Source organism: Spea bombifrons, chromosome 1 (assembly GCF_027358695.1).
Source record: "Spea bombifrons isolate aSpeBom1 chromosome 1, aSpeBom1.2.pri, whole genome shotgun sequence".
NCBI classification, from domain to species: Eukaryota; Metazoa; Chordata; class Amphibia; order Anura; family Pelobatidae; genus Spea; species Spea bombifrons.
The window spans coordinates 96,485,678-96,505,121 of record NC_071087.1 but is presented as its reverse complement, the minus strand read 5'-3'; the positions used below and the strand labels follow the sequence as shown (position 1 = coordinate 96,505,121).

General features: G+C 38.0%; 1 protein-coding gene across 1 annotated transcript; it reads left to right on the top strand.

Annotated features, from left to right (window-relative positions):
* The first annotated feature begins 731 nt into the window (after positions 1-731).
* On the top strand, positions 732-14,422 carry LURAP1L (leucine rich adaptor protein 1 like). Its single transcript, XM_053456541.1, has 2 exons — positions 732-1,399; positions 12,984-14,422. Exons 1-2 carry the CDS (start codon positions 1,193-1,195, stop codon positions 13,362-13,364), a joined length of 588 nt encoding a protein of 195 aa, XP_053312516.1. The 5' UTR covers positions 732-1,192; the 3' UTR covers positions 13,365-14,422.
* Positions 14,423-19,444: the final 5,022 nt, after the last annotated feature.

Genomic DNA, 19,444 nt, shown 5'->3' with positions numbered 1-19,444 from the left:
TGTGTTTTGATTCAACTTGCTCGACAGGTAATTGAGCAGATTTCATCATCAGGTTTCAATTATTGAACCCTTGGGTATTTATTATCTGTGTTGTGATTGGATAAAAGCTGCTAGAATCCCACCTGCTCATTTCAAGTGTGATTCTATTTCATCTACCAGTATCATGCAGATCTGTAAATGCATGCAGAACATTATATATATATATATATATATATATATATATATATATATATATATATATATATATATATGGGAGCTATACCACAATGTATATGTGTATATATAGATATACTGCATATCATTTATGGCATATCTATGCTTGATTTAACAAGCGCATTTTTACATTATGATTTTTTTGTGGGGGGGCTTGGATATTTAACAGCACTAAGATTTCTAATTCTGCTTTTAGTAAAAAAGGTGTTAAATTCTGCAGGGTATATGGAACAGCCCCATTACCTGTTGACTACATGTATATTTTTAATGGATGTGTATTGGTGCACATTACACGTACGACTAATATATATAATATACATATTTCTGTTTATTACATAAACATTATAGCTGGCAGAAATACTTTATCCATGCAATGTAAGCATGATCTGGGCAGGGTTCCCAGTAGCTGAGCTGAGTTAACCAAAGTCTAATATAATGGCAGCTGCAAGAACGCACAGCAGTTGAGGCAGTGCAGACACAGCTGTCATTTAGCTACCGTGCCGCGCTCTTTGAATAATTACGGTAGGAGGGTTGTGTCAGATCAGGTCCTCTTGCCACTGGGGTTTAAAGTTTCAACAGATCTGGAAACACAATGATTTGGATGAAGCGGCAGAGTGAAAGAGCCCGGTCACCTTATCAGACTTAACTGCCCGGAGCTCACGGAGCCTCCGTCATCCTCACAGCAGGCACGTCTGAGTGTGTGTGCTGCAAGATCTCTGTGCCGGAGGGGAACATACATGGGTGTAGAGAGAACAATCGCTTTGGAGTTTTGTTGCTCTTCTTCAATTGCAGCTTAATTGCACAGGAAGAGCGCACACCCTGTTGTAACTTGTTGCCACTCGGGAATCAATGGATTATCTGTTTGATTCTATACGTCTGTAGAGCATACATGGAATGATCGCTTAGGGATCACACAAGAGTTCAAGGATCCAGACATCAGACGTTTCCTGGAGTCTCGGAGTGCCAACTGTGTGTAAGGATGGCTGCTTCTTCAATAGACCTGCGAGACATAGAAATAAAGTTAGGACGCAAGGTGCCGGAGAGCCTGGTGAAGTCCCTCAAGGAGGATCACTGTGACTTGATGGATGGCAGAGATGGGATCTCTGCTGAAACTTCTGCTGCTAGCCTCCAGGCCACCTCGGTGGAAAGGCTGGAGAATAAGATACAGCTTCTCAAAAGAGATATGGTAAGTAAGAGCAGGAGTGGCAGCTTTGCGTCACACACTGGCATCTGTGGGTGGATTAGAATGGAATTCATTATATTCCACTGTATGGATTGGTTGATATCTTAACGTAAAGTCATATATCTGAAGTTTTATGAACAATAAACTGGTAGCAAATGGTTAATGTCTATAAATTTGCTTTCTTGCCAGGCTAAAGTGATTTACAAAAACTCATCTCTTCATCCTTGGTAACAGGTGTGACCTTCTGCTGTTTCAAGCTTTTATGATATGCCAACTAACTTGCAACTAACCTTTCAGATTAAAGTGTGTAGATTTTGTTAAAATGAATCTAGGGTGTTGGCAATGAGCGTTTCACTGAGGTGGTGATGGATAAGGACATCTGTCCTCCAGCAGATGTTATAGATGTGTATGTATGATACAGGGAGGCAAGGGATAGACATTAGGCTACCTTGATCAAAGAATTACAGACCAAGTAAGGATTGAAGTCTTACAGCAGGTAGAAAAAAAAGGCAGAATAGATACGCCAGATGGTTCTTATCTTCCATCAGGTTTAATGTTAATATGTTACTAATGCTGTGAAAACGAATATTAAAAATGTTTAATTATTTCAGAATATTTTTTTCATCAATTACTTTTATAAACAGTGATTTCTTCTAATATCTGGTGGCGCATAGGTTAATTTATTTTAAAACATGCTTCTGCCAAATCAAATGGGAAATAAATTCTTTGTCCATTGTTAAATTAACCCCTTAAGGACAATGGGCGGTCCCTAAACCCATTGAAAACAATGCATTTTGAGCCCGTACATGTACGGGCTTTGTCATTAAGGGGTTAAGAAGGATAGGCAACAACTGGTTTTGTGGTGGACATTTACCATTCATTGTACCTTGCTAGATGTGTCAGTTTGTGCTTTTCCTTTAAACCCAGTGCCTGCTTTTGTGTCAGATGACAAGTGTTCCTGGCAAATTAAGAATAAGGCAAAATTTTACCTGATTAAAGAATCATTTCCGAGAAAGTTGTGGGCATTCAATATTGCTAGAAATGACATTTCTAATGTGGTTTATAGTATACACTATAAAAAAAAAAATTGTCATAAAAATGTAAAATTGTGCAAAGAAGGTGAACAGAACATTTAATGCAAGCTGAAAGCTGTATGTGTTATACAAAAAGTGAAGTCATTCTCCTGAATCTTTTCTCTCAGCCATTTATGCAAATAAAAAGTCTTGATCCCGTCAGTAATTGCAGTAGCACAGTTAGGTCCCTTTAGTAGCTCTCAGGGCACATTAAAGGTACACTCAGTAATCAGATGCATGAATGAAAGTGCAAGCCAACATGGTTGGTACAAAAAAAAAGTCCATGGTGACAATCATGCATTTCATACATGGTGGTACATCACGGCCCCCCTGAAGTGCTTGTAGACTGCAGTCGTACCTCCTCTAAGCAGAAGTGTGGCACATTTTAACAGTGCAGAGACTTACATTAAAGTGGAAAGCAATGATTGTTGTGTTACATGCTCTGGCTTCTTCTGGGATAGAGGAGAACCTTACAAACCAGTCTGCAGCTTCTCTAACAAGATTCGTTCCATCAGGAAGTGGTTGGCCCATAGAGCAGACAGGCTGAAGGAGACATACAGAGGCATTTTGGACAATGCTATGCTTCCAACTTTGTGGAAACATTTTGGGGAAGGCCCTTTTCTATTGCAGCATAAGCGAGGTCTATAAATGGTTGGATGAGATTGGTGTGGAAGGACTTGACTGGTGCACAGTCCTGGTAAGCCCTGACCTCAACCTCATCCCAATACCTTTGGGATGAACTGGAACAGAGTTTGCGAGGCAGGCCTTCTTGTCCAACATCAGTGCCTGACCTCACAAATGCTCTACTGGATGAATGGGCAAAAATTCCCACAGAAACACTACAAAATCTTGTGGAAACCCTTCCTGGAAGTGTGGAACCTGTTATACCCGCAAAGGGGGACTAACTACATATTAATGTGCATATATTTAGAATGTGATGTTATAAAAGTCCCTATTGGTGTAATGTGTCCCAATACTTTTGTCCATATATTGTGTGTATACTGTATATATAGGGAGAGGCAGAAAGAGAGCGATCAGGCAGGGTAATTATCTTCCAACAAACATGGCAAAATGTCAAAGCTGAATTAACAAATATATTTTAATAAGACACACCCAAGGATGCTGAATTAGGTGTGGTAGTGCCAACAGGCAGAATTATGTAAGACAACTAATCATATTCAAGTCATGATATTTTTTAGTCTCTTATTATGTGTAACATCATATTGCAAAAACAAATTATTTCTTATATTATGTTTGTAAAACAAGTCATTTGTACCCTAATAACCCCTTCTAAAAACAGGTTAAATGTAAGGTTTGTTTCAATGCAAGATACAGCCAGTCCTGACTACTATGCTCATTTGTCCTCTGACCACATAGTACCCTTTAAAGCCGGACTTACTGTTAAGTTATTATATGCCTTATTTTTGTTATTTCATCTCTTGTCAGGGTGTACTACTGGTCTACTGTACACCAGTGTCCTAAACCTTTAATGGTCCATGGTATATAATTCATTGGATACCTAGAGATGGTTTGTAAGTTCATTGAGAAACACAACATCAAAAGAGAGTGTATATTAACTGTTGGTAAGATTTTTCCATGATAGAATGGCACTTGGCTTGCATTTCTATGTGCTAATGAAAAAGCCATCTATAATAATAAGATATGTAATTATGGAGGATCTAATGTAGAACCACCTTAGCAGTATCCACTAACATTGATAATTCTTCCATCTTGGACCACAACCACATTTATCCCCTTAAGAAGTCGAAATAATATTTACACTAGAATGTCTCATAGGACTATATTAATACGCATTGCATCATTATTCTGTGCATCGCTATAATTATTAATGTTGACAGTATACAAGAATTAGGTGTTTTATTCCTTAAAGTCATCTTAAATGTAAAAATAATTAGAATATGCATATTTGAAACTAAAACAGTCATTTTATGCTTAAAGAAGATACTGTTTGTGTAAGGTCACTCATATTTAATATTTATCATGGAGTTCATAACTTGAATAACCTTATTATGTTTTGTTTTTCTTAATTGCTTTGCTAATTACTTGTATCACTTAAACAATGTTTATAATGCAAATTTAGGCGTTACATTTGATGGTTCTGATGTCTGTTCCTCATCTCACAGCATCATACAGTTAATGTTAATGGATGATTACATTATAAATTAATTCTAATGACATAAAGGTACCTCCCAACTGGTCCATGCTCCCCACTGCGTACAAAGGCAGATAGTGGGACAAATACCAAAGACAAGTTGACGCTGCCCGAAAACTGCCCGAAACTGTGTGAGCATTTAATGTGTATTAAAATGAGGATAATTTTTTTTATACTATAAGGAAATAAAGCCAAGTGTCTTACTGTGCAGGAAGATATTAAAGGCTGAAATTTAAATAATCAGTAGTTCTAGGCAGAGACTCTTACGTACGTACTAATCTAAAATGTATGGAAAATGAGAGATCTTGATTCCTCAGGTACCTGTTTTAATAATATTATTTTGATGTCTGTCTGCCAAAATCATATTGAGTCTCCAGAGTGGTCTGGAACAGCCTGGCATACAATTTAGTATCAGAGACGTGGTGTTGTCTGGCGTTACATCTGTGGGCTGCCAGATCATTGTTCAATAATTGTATCTATCGTCTTCAGGCTTGGACTGGCCATCAAGCGATACTTCATAAAACTGTATATTGATCGTAAATGATAATATCTCTAACGACATATATTTACTTTGAATCTCTCGTACTTGGTAACATTTTCATTAATGGCAACATGCAAGGTAGAATTGTTATCAATTAATTCTAAGCGTTTATACTAACTGGCAAGGGAGGCTGGCAAATGTGAGCATGATGAACAGACTCTAGTGGCCCTGTAATAAATGGGGAGTTGGAGTGACTAGAATGCAAATATCTCCATGTTTGCTATCCTGAATGATTAAATAAAAATAATGGAATGTCTTACTTAACATCACACTATACACTTCTCTGCTTTTTCCGGAAATTAGGTACACGTCACAGTGTCAGCACCATGTAGGATTGACGTTCCATTTACAATATAAATCTCCATTTGAAAGGAAATCACTCACACCTGAAAACATTAGCCTGATCTCAACCAGGAAAAACAAAATTTAGCATTCTATCTTTAATTTTGTCCTAAACCCTTCTAAATTTGTATTAATTACTTTAGGCCTTCCATAAGGCCTAACCATCTTCTCCACCCTTGCTTGCATGCAGTTGCCTGTAATTACATATTTAATTTACTACTTTTATTACTACTTTATGTTTTATTTTAATATTTTGCTATTTCATTCACTGCCCTACAGGTATATCCTGGTATTATTATTTGATTTTGTAAAAATTCTCATTACAAAATATGAGCAAGATGGATAATTGCGGCTTTGTTGTGGTGGTTCCGTGAGACTATATCATTTACATGTGATGCATTAAGGTTGGGCTTTGTTTTGCCATAACAATAATTTTCATGCTTGCAACAAAAATCCAATGTTTTCTTTCTGGATTAATAGATTCTTTGCGGTCTGTGGTAGCATTTTACTGAACCAGCGTGATATATTTTAGGTCATTATGTCGAGTTTCATAATAAGAAAAGTTTGTTTCATCAAAAGCATAACATATGAACAATAGCCTTTTGGTCGTTGTTGAGTGCTTTTATTACTTTGTTGGTTAATGAGCCCCTTGTCATGTTCCACCGCTGCTCACATTAGAAGATCAAACAAAAACTCATTCATTTTGGACAAATCCTGTTAACTATCTATTGTACTTTTTCTATCCTTTTAGTTATTATCCTATAGTTGTAAGGGATATGCATCTAATATATGTCACAAAAGGCCACATCAATATCAACTGTGTAATTTATTACTATATTTTCAAGCTCAACTACCCATGATCCTCAACTATTTGAATAACTAGTTAGCGTGGCCCGGAAGCCTTTTGTAGATCCGAAAACAGGTTATGACATAATCACATAAGTATTTATGCAGCAAATGGTGTCAAACATCCTTTTAGAAAGACACATATTGTCACAAAAACAGCAAAGGATCAGTGTAAAGAATCTGCTAATCGAACTGTATGATGGACGTGTAGATTCCAGTCCGTTGAGGATCTTCAATGCAGGTTTCCACGCCACTTCTCCACATGACCCAAGTTCTATCTCATTCCACGTCCTAATACGGTTTAGTATGACCGTTGTTCTTTTGTGTACCAGTATATTGTATATTTTCATTCACTCCTATTGTAATGTCACAACAGAATCTGCTGCCGCCCTATAAAATATAATGTAATACACAATCATCCCTCCATTTTTGGAAATCCGCAAATAGAACAGTTCTATTTGGAATATTAATTGTGGAAAAAAAATAGAAAAATAAAATTCAGCACTATGAAAAGATTTTATACAACAAAATGCAAACAAGTATTATATTTAGGAGAATGACGTGAATAATCCTATTTAAATCCACCCATAGTGCAGAAAGGTTTAGATTTCTTTGAATCAAGAAGTGCTGTTGTGTCAAATTTCTTGAGGAACAAGTCTAATAAACAGATTAGATCGAGACATAACTCTAATCTGTGAAAGCTAAGAGCTTTATAAACAAAGTCTGAGATGTGTTGGTGCTAACCACAAGTTTGAAAAAACAAGCACAAAACCAGACCTGCAATTTCTATGCATAACTTATTTCCGAAAGAGGGAGAATATTGTCTGACATTTAAATCATGCCGTTCCATTGAAAATGCGCATTTTTCTTATCAGGTGTTTAAAAATAGCATGGGTAATTTAGAAAAATGTCTAGCTAAAGTACATTAAACAGCCTGTAGAAAAAGTACTTTGTTAGCAGCAGAACATCAGTCTAGAAGAACCTATACAAATGAAATCAAGCATTGGATGCCGTAAAAGGTTGAGTCACATGTCCATTAGCATTAATTATTTTTGTAAATGTTGTTGTTATGTTTACTTCCGAAATAGAGGTATTGTATATGCAGACATACTCTTTTTATAAATCACATTTTATATAATAAATATTGTTAAACAATCAGAAAAGTGAACATTGCAGGATAATGTAGGTCGGTTATCCGCCAAGCTGTTGGTGGCAAGGTATGCTTTAGGTCAGTGGTTCTCAACCCGTGTATCCTCAGGACCCACATTTGTCTTTGGTCATTAAGTTGCGACCCAAAAATAACCTCAGAAAAGATGAGGGAGTGGAAAGGCTGTCCGCGGGCTGCAGCAGGAAGAGGGGAGGAGCAATCATAGAAAAACTTTATTCACCTCCCACTAGGAGCAGACAGCGACCGCAAAGCAATCAAGCAACTTGCTTTGCGGTCGGGGAGTAATACTAAAGAACATGCTGGACCGGAGGCTGCCTGATGGCCCTGATTGTTGCGGCCGCGGTCCTGACAGCCTGCTGCTCGCGGATTGCCGCTAGAATGTGTAAGGCAGCCCCAGGAAAGTGAAATTTTCCCAGTATGCCTCCAGTCCGGCGACCCATTGAAGACAGGGTCGCGACCCACTTTTGGGTCACGACCCATGAGTTGAGAACCACCGCTTTAGGTAACATATACAGATCTACCAATATAATTTGCTACTGCTGCAGCAAATACAGTATATACACAAAAATATCTCTGCATTCTATGCTGTTGAATGGACTGCACATTTATCTGCTTGCACCAGGGGAGGGCTGGTAAGCAATTGTTCCCTGGGCTGCTCTGATTTAAAAAATATTGGGCCACTACTACACATACACAGACACTATGGTCTCTACTGTAATACAGGCTTTAGCCAGTGTTGACGCCTTCGCCGGATAATATATGCTTGTGTTTTTTATACTTCTGTATTACTGTGGCACCCCACAAATCTCCCCGCACTTTTGAAATATACAAAGCACATATTGCATTGTGGTCTGCTATAGATATGAGTGCAACCAATTTGTCTGCATGCCTGTACTTTACAGATGTATACATAGGCATATCATACCTCCAAAGTGTCCCATTTTAAGCAAGACAGACCCTTTTGCAGGCAGCCTTGATCATGGGGAGGTGGCAGAGATCAGAGAATCTCCTCTGACTGCCAATTGAGCGTTAAAGTCGATAGCAACACAGACCTCGGTTGCCGTTCTCAAGGCCACTTTGCAAAATATTATTATTTTTTCTTCACATTAGCAACAACATATCACATATCTTTATGGGCAGATTTATAGTAATATTTTCATTCAGATTTTAAAAGGACACTCCAGCCATCATATGTACTTAATATCTGACAGGCCCCTTCAAAGGTGACAACATGATATAATGTCCTGACATTCTACTTCAATACATCGCCAGGTAGCTGGATCTGTAAGGCGGGTTGATATTCCTACCTCCAGCCCTTCCTCTAACCATTCTCCTCAAAGAAGGTGTCACACTTCGAGCACATGAAATCTTGGGGATATGCCAAATAGATATAGGTTAAAAGCAACTAATATTGCCTCCTTGTGGGACATTTAAGCTGTGCTTTGTTATACAAAGTAATTTCCCTGCTTTCTTATTCAATGTGTCGCAAAGTGTTAGGGTAAGAACAAGATCGTCCTTCTAATCTAACCTCTGCCCATCTCCAGCCACACTTCTCAGCAACAGTATCCTGATTTAAGAACTTGAAATGCTGGGTATGCATACGTATGCATACGTCTGCTCGCAACCTTATTCCATTGTACTGATAAGGTACTTGTTTTCATAGATTGTAACTAAATAGAAAAAAACTTGACATTCGGTTGTTATATAATAAATTGGGAATGAAGCCAGTAAGATATATCCTGATATACCTCTGTGAGCCTTATTTTCAAAAACCTTTTGTACAAATCTCATAGCTTTGCAGGCTTATTGGTACATGAAGTGAATAATTAAATAATATATCATACAAAAAAATTATGTTTAAAATATAGTTTTTACTGGTTATGTTTGTGTGTTAAATTAAAGCATGAATTTAATAGTGTGCTATATGATTTTATCAATATTTGTAAATGGTCTGAACAATATAGAATGTTGACTGACCTTCCCTTTGACCCAGAGTAGCCAGATTGCCCCTTAGTGCCACTTTCATTAGCCTTCAAAAGGTTGCAAATAAATGGGGAAACATGCAAACCTGACATTGCAGTAACTAATAAATATCTTATGCATGCTTCACTAATGTCTGAAAAATATATCTCCAATCAACTTTTTGCTGATATTCGCATCATTCATTAACCTGACAAGGCCCATGGAGTTGAATTCCTAGTCTGTTTCCTGCAGTCTCCGACAGGATTACTCAACAGCCTGGATCCTGCTGAGTTCATTATTATGACTTATGCTGGGCTGTTGCCAGAGAAAGCCAATGGAGGCTCAAGTTGCCCCTTTATTGTCCCTTAATATTTTATTGTTTCCTTAATACTTACTTTAATACTTACTGAGGCCAGTGGTTAAAAGCACCAGTTCAGTGTCATGAAAGCGCTCCCAATCAAAATCAAAGGGAGCACTTGCAATGCATGCACATGGGGTCTCACTAGACCCTGTCCATAGCATCCAACAAGCCAGTGCTGGAGCCGACTGGTGGTTAGTATATAATGTGCTTGGAGAAGTGTTCAGCTGGACACATCTCTTGCATGACAAATTGCTGGGGGAAGGGCAATTGCACATGGGGAGGGCATGCATAGTTTCCCAATGATTTTGCAAGGGGTAACCTTTGAAGGGACCTGTCAGCTATTAAGTACTGGAGTGTCCTTTTAAAATCTCAGTGAAAATATTACTATCAATCTGCCTATAAAAATGTTGTTGCTAATATAAACAAAAAATAATAATTGCCCCTGTTTTCCAAAGTATAGAAAACATTGCTTTGAATTATTCTAGCTGTTGAGTGAGGCATTATATGCGTACAACCCAAATAATATTTGAAACAAACACACATTTGTCTCGTACCCACTTTGTGTTTACTAGCTCTGTGTAACTGCACAGTCAGTATGACTCGAGGACATTGGCTTGTAGGAGGAATGAATAATGCCAGAGGAATTCAAAAATCGCTGCTCTGAAGATCTTATCTAAACTATCCAGAACATTGGAGCATGGATACTTTTATTTATACAAATGCTATTTATTATTCCAAATTAAAAACCTGTTTTAAAAAGGAGTATGCTGCTCCTTAAATGGATAAAACAAATAAGCAGCATTTGTCCTCAAAACACATAAACATAGAGAAATTCTGACCAATGTCTTATTAAAGATAGCCTTACTTATAATATACATATGTATGTATGCAGGTGTAAATGTGTGTGTATCCTTATGTACAGTATATATTATATATGATGTGTATATATATATATATATATATATATATATATATATATATATATATACACAGTTGTGTGAAATAGAACCTACACCCTATTTGAAATCTATGGTTTTACATATTAGAACATAATGCCAATCATCTCTTCTTTAGCAGGTTAACTAAAAATTAGGTAAATACAATGAACAACAACATATGACACAAAACGCAATGTCATGATTTATTTACAAAAACAAAAATAAAGCCAAAATGGAAAAGCCATGTGTAAAAAAATTTACTGTTTCCATAGGAACTCACTAAAGCCATGTGTAAAAAGTACACCCTTACTGTTTGCATAGGCATTAAGATGCTAAGTAGCAGACAGGTGCTGCTAATCAAATGCCCTTGATTAATATATCATCAGCAAGTGTGACCGCCTCTATAAAAGCCAACGCTTTTAGCAGTTTGCTGGTCTGTAGCATTCAGGTGGGTGTTAAAACAATGCCTAATAGGAAAGACATCAGCAATGATCTTGGATAAGCAATTGGGGGGGGGGGTAAGGCATTTCCAAACAATTTAAATAAATCATTCCACAGTGAGAAAGATTATTCAAAAGTTGAAAATATTCAAGTTGACAATCCTTCCAACAGTTACATCTCAGACTCTACAGGCCTCAGTTAGCATGTTCCATGTTGAAGTTCATGACAGTTCAATTAGAAAAAGACTGAACAAGTACGATTTGTTTGGAAGGGTTGCCAGGGGAAAGCCTCTTCTCTCTAAAAAGAACATGGCGGCACGGCTTAGGTTTGCAAAGTTGCATCTGATCAAACCACAATACTTCTGAAACAATGTCCTTTGGACAGACAAGTCCAAGGTTTGACCACAATGCACAGTGCTACGTTTGGCGAAAGCCAAACACAGCATATGAGCACAAACTCCTCATACCAGCTGTCAAGCACAATGGTGGAGGGGTATCATTTGGGCTTATTTTGCAGCCACAGTCATTGAGTTGACCATGAACCCCTCTGTATACCAAAGTATTCTGTGTGACAGCTAAAGATTGGCCGAAATTGGGTCGTGCAACAAGACAATGATTCCAAGCAAACCATCAAATCTACAACAGAAGTTATTGCTTCTAAAGGTGGTTCTACAACCTATTGAATCATAAGGTGTACTTAGTTTTTCAACATTCTCCATTTTTGCTTTATTTTTGTTGAATATATCATGACATTTTGTAATATGTCATGTGGTGTTCTTCATTTGAGATTACATTTACTTACATTTTAAACCTGCTAAGGAACAGATGCTATTTTATGTTATGTATAAAATTATATGATATGTTATTATGTCCTGATGTGTAAAACCATAGAATTCACAGAGGGTGTACTTTATTTTTCACATGACTGTATATACATCCACATACACACCTGCATACATACAGTACATATGTATTTTACTAGTAAGAATATGTTCAATAAGACATTGGTCAGACTTTTATGCAGTGAGAAAGTAAAGGAGGGATATTCCACGTTCACTGCCTATACCACACACACACAGAGGCCTTGCCATGTGACAGTGGTTGTAGCTCAGTGGTCAGATATGACTAGGAGGCAAAAAGGTCTCTTGGGTGGTGTGCTATAAATACCAAATAACTGTATATTTGTAGAATAAAACATAAAGTAAACCATTCTGAGGAGATGTTTATGGCATGTTGTGTCATGTTAACCTCATGTAAATTGCAGTTTCCAAAATAAACGCATGTTTTTTTAAGGCCTAAAGAAATAAAAGGAGTAATGTTTTGACATTTTTCCAAAGAAAGATATATTTGCATTTAGATGTTATATCAATGTGGGCTCATGTTAAACTTAATTGGCAATGTCCATCACATTGAACATTTTTAATGCTTATATTAAAACCCGGACTTTGCTTTGAGAAGGTATAGTAAATAAGCATCTCAATGCTTATACCTTCAGGGTTTGACAGGGAAAACAGTTGTGTTTGAAGGCATTTACAATTCAATTTAAAATTGTTTTCAGTACATTTTTGTTTACATTTTAACTAATAGTACAAAATGACATCTGAATTTGTTGGTCTTGTAAGGTAGTAATTAAAGCTTAGGCTAAGATATCCATATTATTTATTATCCTATTTAAATTGTGGCAGAGGACTGGAAGGGTCCTAGAAAAATCTCTCTAATCAAAATTTTTCACTTTCTCCCCAGATTTACTTGCGGGCTACCGATGTAAAACTGATGAGGCAGCTACTCATAATCAACGAGAGTATTGAATCCATCAAGTGGATGATGGAGGAGAAGGAGATCATAACAAGCCAAGGAAGCAGTCTTAGTGGAAGCCTTTGCAGCTTGCTAGAGAGTCGGGACACTTCATTGCAAGGAAGTTGCAACAGTTTACATGACTACAGTGACGGCATGGATGAAATATCAGTAGGGAGTTACCTGGACACTCTAGCAGACATTGTTCCGGGACATTGTACACCATCAGATTTTGATGAGTATAGTGAGACACAAGATGACTCTGTAGATCGTCAGCCTCTATGCAACGATTCTAGCAATCATTTTGAGGAATATTATTGTTTCAGATAAAATTCCACAGTAGAGAACCATGCTGATTTTTATGGTTGTATTAGTTTTTACTAAATGCATAAAGTATACATAGTAATATGTATCAATGGCCCATTGCAGTTTACTAAAGTCCATTTAAAGCATATGCTACAGTTCCTATTTAAAAAAAATGAGTGTATTTTCATGATTTCCCCTAATTAAAGTAGTAATATGGCTAATTAGTTTAATTTTCTTGGTTGTAACTGGTATATTTTCCACATTATGTTTTTCTATTTATTTTTGTAATTATGATATTTGAGAATATAATTGAAGATCTACTTTTTACATGATCTTTTTATAATAAAATAATATTAATAATTAAAGGATCAACATTCCGTATAAGAGATTTTTTGTTTCCAAATACCATGGTGACCTTTTTAAATATCAAATACTTAGCAAACCTTTCATATTACTGTACCAATTTCCATCACGTTCTCATTGAATGGACTAAAACATTTAAATTGTTATTATTCCCAAAACCTTCTATATGTAAGGCCAATAGTTGACCAGGTTGTGTAGTTGTGTAATTTGAAAATGTATCTTTGTGTAATTAAATCTATATTTTACAAAAGATTACCAATGTTATTTTTTCAGGTTTTTGTTCAGTTACACATATTGTTTTAAAAAATGCATTGTCTAATTTGGAAGTTGTTCAAATTTAAAAATGTTTACAGTTTCCTTTGTAATTAACTTTTTTGACTCATTGACATGTTTTGTGTGAAATAAAACAAATGTTAAATAACCATATTTTAAACAAACAATTAATCTGTTTAATACAGATATTATTGTTCCACATTATCAAATATATTGTGCAATATTTAGTTTGTGTTGCTTTCAAACAACAAATCTTGAGAATCACAAGTGGTTTTACTGAATATTTGCCATCACAAACAAGAGAAATGTGGCATCTGACAGACTGCAGTAGCAGACAAATTTTGTCATTTAATTTTTGGTCCATTTGTCATTTTGCCCTTTCGGCTCAGATGAAGATCGAAGGGTATTTTACATTCACAAAATAAATTTGTTGTCACTCACCCTCATTCACTCTCTCATGCTAACATTCACTCTCTCCCATGCTTTTTGAATGTCTCCCTACATTGTCCGCCGACCACTTTCATGTTGCTCTGCAGCTGCGCTTCTTCTCTTGCATCTTTTTGTTCTTCTGTCTTCTTTCTAGATCCACTCTTCCTTGTGTATTCTTTCTTTGTGCACTTCTCCATGGACATGACCTCCCAGTGAATATCCGGAAGTGGGGAGAAGCTGTCCCCGTGGTTTGAGGTGCAGAAATGCTTCTTTCTCAGCAAATCTGTGCAATTCAGAGAGAGTGAATGAGAGTGTAACAGAACATGAATGAGAGTGTGAGAGTGTGAGTGAGAGTGAAAGAAACAACAAAATCCAAACAAAAAATCTGAGCTGCTTCATTTTCGTTTGTTTAGTTGTGGCCCCTCCTTGTTTAGATTCGTACGAACTGATGAAATTGGCAAATTTCATTAAAATTTAAATATGTAAGAATCAGAATGCACAAGTCTAGCACACAATAATCATAACTATAAACTGACTGAGGTTGTCCAGGAAAATCCAGGTAATTACCTGGGAGTCTTTTTGTGTGTTTAGCGACAGATCCACCCATTCTTACTATGGTTCTGCCTACTCCTTGCTCCATTTTGGGGGTTAGGCTATACTTCTAAGCCCATTGACTCACATATACTGTACATGCAACAATGACCACAATGTACATTTGTTACTTAGAAATATTTTATTTTTCGAAAATTGAATGAATTAATCTGCCAAACAACTCAGAAATGCTAGTTTTGCTATGGTTTACTACAAGGCACAGCTTCCTTTTGGACAAATAGTTCCAAAAAAGGTGATAGTTTACCAACCCATAAAAGAAGGGTAATTGTTAGACAAATGGTCCCAGTGTTAAATATTAGCATTAGGCATGACTACATAACAGGGGATGGCTAACAAAGGACACAGGGGAGGTAATTGCCCCTTGGGCTGCTCTGCTTTGATAATTGTGAGCCTCTGCCTGAAGAGTTACATATACGTAATTCCACAGATAGTCATTGGAGTTTCTAGTTTGTCTCTGTGTTTGGCCCATTTAGTGGGACCTTCCCCCCAAGACTATTGCCAGTACACCTCTAGTTAATCAGCTGCTTTATCTTTTGCATATCATTAAACTGATATAACCTTTTGTTCAAAATGCACACATTGCAGGTGTATTTGTCTAAGTTACACATACAACTTAAGTTCACGGAAAAGTTAATAAACAGATGACATCACAGATTACTGTAATTTGGTGGAAAAATATTTGTGATTACTTAAGCCGGTCATGTCAGTAAACGGAGCAAAGGGGAAAGACCTGTCATGTGAACAAAGGATCTTTTGTAAATGGGATAGCTAGGGAACATAGTGTATGTTGTTACTGACCTTGTTAATAGAATAACTAAGAGATTTTATCTGAGTAAGGTATGTTGGCAGGACTCATAACTATAGAGGAACAGAGGGTAAAAGAAGTAGTGTATCGTTGGCTGTGAAAAGGGTGGTAATGATTACTGAGAAAATCTGGAACGTTATCAAGTTGCTGCCCTCTTAAGCTAGTCAGATAGCACTGTTTGGTATCTGAATTGTGTTCACAAGCTCAACATCAGTTTCAATATCAATATGAATGACTTTATCATTTTAAACCTTTTTAATTGACTCTTAACCTAGGTTTGATACATATTGTTCCTCTGGGAGTAAGGGCGTATTTTGTAACTATAGTAAGATTTCAGAAACATCCTTAAAAAAACACCTACATGTTACCTATAGGAAAACCTACTCATGGATACATAGTCTAAGACAAACCGTCGATCCCAACACACAAAACATGAACGCAAAATATTGTTCCCCATTATTTTCATACATGCTGAAACCAAATAGTAAAAATAATGAAAACTAACGAATTAAGTTTCTTAAAAGCTTCCATCCTGCCCCAGTAGTACATTCCATATACTGTATATAGTGATACACACATCCATATTAAACATGCAGCCCATGTTGGTGACATAAGTATAGCATCCTTGTTCCCCGCATTTTTAGGGTTATAATTCCCATCACCCTCATTATCATTCTGACAGGGGGGTGATGTGAGTTGTGATCTCCAAAAGCCCATTTTTGCATTTATAAAGTATAGAGAAATACATTTATTTATATAAATATATGTTACTGTATGTTTACAGTGAGTGGGATATACCAGACCGCTTCTCCAGGGCACTAAGGGGAAACTCCGGTTTGTGGGAGTGGCATTGCACCAGGCCCTCTCCCTGCCATTTCTCAGATTAAAAAAAAACAGCATGTGTTCCGCAATGTCTGCAGGACCGTCCACTGGCGTTGGTGGGACCATCCACTGAGGTTAGCGGGACTGCCCGCAACAGCAGCAGGGCCTCCCACTGACGTCAGCAGGGCCTCCTATGCGCAACCCACAAGGGAGAGCACCAGGTAGCTGGAGCAAGAAAGTTCCCAGGTATAGATACAGGGCCGGACTGGGACACATTTGGAGACTAGCCCCATATAGTTTATCTCGCGGTCGACACCCACACGCACCCCTTATACATACCCGAGTCACACTATTTGTCATACAAATAACTATAAAACACATTATTTGTATTAAAATGCCAGAAAGAAAAAGTGTTAATAAATGAAATGCATTAGACATAATGGAATAAAAAGATTTGCCACTGAAAATGTTTTTTAGATAAAAAAAGTTCCATTTTATTCAGTGGAACAAAACAGTGATCACATTATTCCTCACGATATTCTTGTAAGAAACTTTTATTTCTTTATTGATTCATGTAAACTATTTTTTTTTATTATGATTGAGAAAAATATTTTTTTTTGTTTGGCATATAGGGGGGTATAAGGCATTTCTGGAGGCAGAGTGGCATATAGGGGGTTAAAAGGCATTTCTAGAGGCAGAGTGACATAAAGGGGGTTAAAAGCCATATCATGGGGCACTCTGCCTCCAAAAAAGCCTTATGCCCCCCATTTAACACCCCCCCCCCGACTCACCACTGCTTCTGACTCCCTGGTGTCCGGTGAGGGCAGCGGGTGGAGGCCGGCATTCATTAAGTTAAAGGGGCACGCACTGCGCCGCCCATTGGCCATGCCTCGGCTCTTCATCCCACCCCTTTTAAGAAGTGCTGAGGCATGGCCATTGGGCGGCGCTGTGCGTGCACGCCAGCCCCTTTAACTTTCTTAGGCGCCGGTGGCCTAAGAAGGTGGCATGGCTGCTGCTTTTAATCCCGCTCACAGCCGCTCAGCGGCTGTTTTGAATGTTGGTCTGGCGGGCCGGCCCACGGACCGACCGGCCCACCGGGAAATTTCCCAGTATCCTGCTCCGGCCCTGTATAGAGAGCTCAAGTACTGATCTCCACATGGTAGCAGGCACCAGGCATTTTATCCTGTTGGCACAATATATCAACTGGCAGTTAGTTGGTGCTCTTTTTTGTTAACATCATGATTTTGGAGATATTTCGTTCCATTCCTTTTACCGCAATTCCTGGGAAAAGTTTTCTTTTTACCCATGGAAAACTGTGCAATTGCTTTTTTTCTGCAGTTAGCTGCCCTGAGGTGAATTTTTCATCTTGGGGAAAGATATGAAGTCTTAAGTAAAAACATTTTTTTCCAAAAAAATACATATTTTATAATCTTTCACCTTATTAAACTGCCAGAATCCCTGGTGTACCAGGCTTTATGATTGCTTTCTTGTACACACGTGCCGACTTTCCTCACACCATAAAAATTGGAATCACTTTGTCTAACAGACATTTTCAAATTAAGATTGTAGTCAGTCAGTACTGGGTAAAATTAAAATATACAACTTTGATTGTCAACTCAGGATCAGTGCAAAATTGGTTTATTTTTCAGCAGCAGGCATCATGAGAGTGTTGGCTCTGCCAGGGCCGGCCCAAGGCAAAATGCCGCCTGGGGCGAATTTTAAAATGCCGCCCCCCCCTTATCTACCCTTCCTCTGCCTCCGTCCCTGCCGCCCCCCCCCATTATCTACCCCCCCCCCCCTCCCCCCGGTACTTACCTTTCAGCAGTCCTGCGGCGAGTCTCCCTGTTCGGTCTCGGTGCCGGCTTGTAATGCAGAGCGCCGGAAACTCAGCATTACAAGCCGCCACCGAGACTGAACAGGGAGACTCGCCGCAGAGGAGAGAGAGAGGTAAGCGAAAACCACTTGGCGCCCCTTTCTCTCTCTTTCTCTTTAAAAAAAAAAAAAAAAAAAGGGCTTGCCCCACTCGGCTCCATTGTCGGGCCTGCCCTGGGCTCTGCTGGACACTAGAGCTCACCACTCAGCACAACCCCCTGCTTTGGCCTGCCTAACTATTAATAATTATTGTGCTCTATAAAATGTTTGGGTTTTGCTGTTAGTGTAAATGTATTACTGAAACCCAACATGTATAGTCCCTGCCTTGGCCTGGCAGTCTACTTTGTGAACAAAGTATTTTGTGCTCTACAAAAATATGAGGCTTTGCTGGCAGTGTATTACTGAAACAAGAATCAAGAACAACATAGATTCTAATTTGAATATATAAAATAATCAATTATTGAATAAAAAAGACTTCTGTGCAATTCTCCATAGGGTAATATAATGTCTACAGTGTCTACAATTCACTCTACACCAGCCAATTATCTGCAGTAGTAATACTCTTATGCTACTTGTAGTATGGGAGCCGAGACACAGTCTTAGCTGACTAACATGACTGTCGCTGACTGACATGTCTAACCCTCATCTGTTTCTGGCTGCCACTGAGTTACAATGGCATCAACAACCTTATATGACCAAGCTTCTCCCATCCCCTTGTAAATTGACATGAGTCAAAAAGTAAAGAAAAAACCCACAGGCTATTGAAACTATCACAGCCATAATCAATGAGGCTGTCCCTCCAATTCAGGCCACAATTGTTTTGGATACTTCTAATTGTCAATCAACTACTCCTAAACACAATCCCTTCCCACTTTCCTTGCTGAAAGCCAAAATGGCCTGTAATGCGCCAAGACAAACAAATGAATGA

Coding starts and splice junctions, on each gene's coding strand:
- LURAP1L (XM_053456541.1), top strand. CDS start 1,193: ATGGCTGCTTCTTCAATAGACCTGCGAGACATAGAAATAAAGTTAGGA. Junction 1,400..12,983: donor AGCTTCTCAAAAGAGATATG/GTAAGTAAGAGC, acceptor CTTTCTCCCCAG/ATTTACTTGCGGGCTACCGA.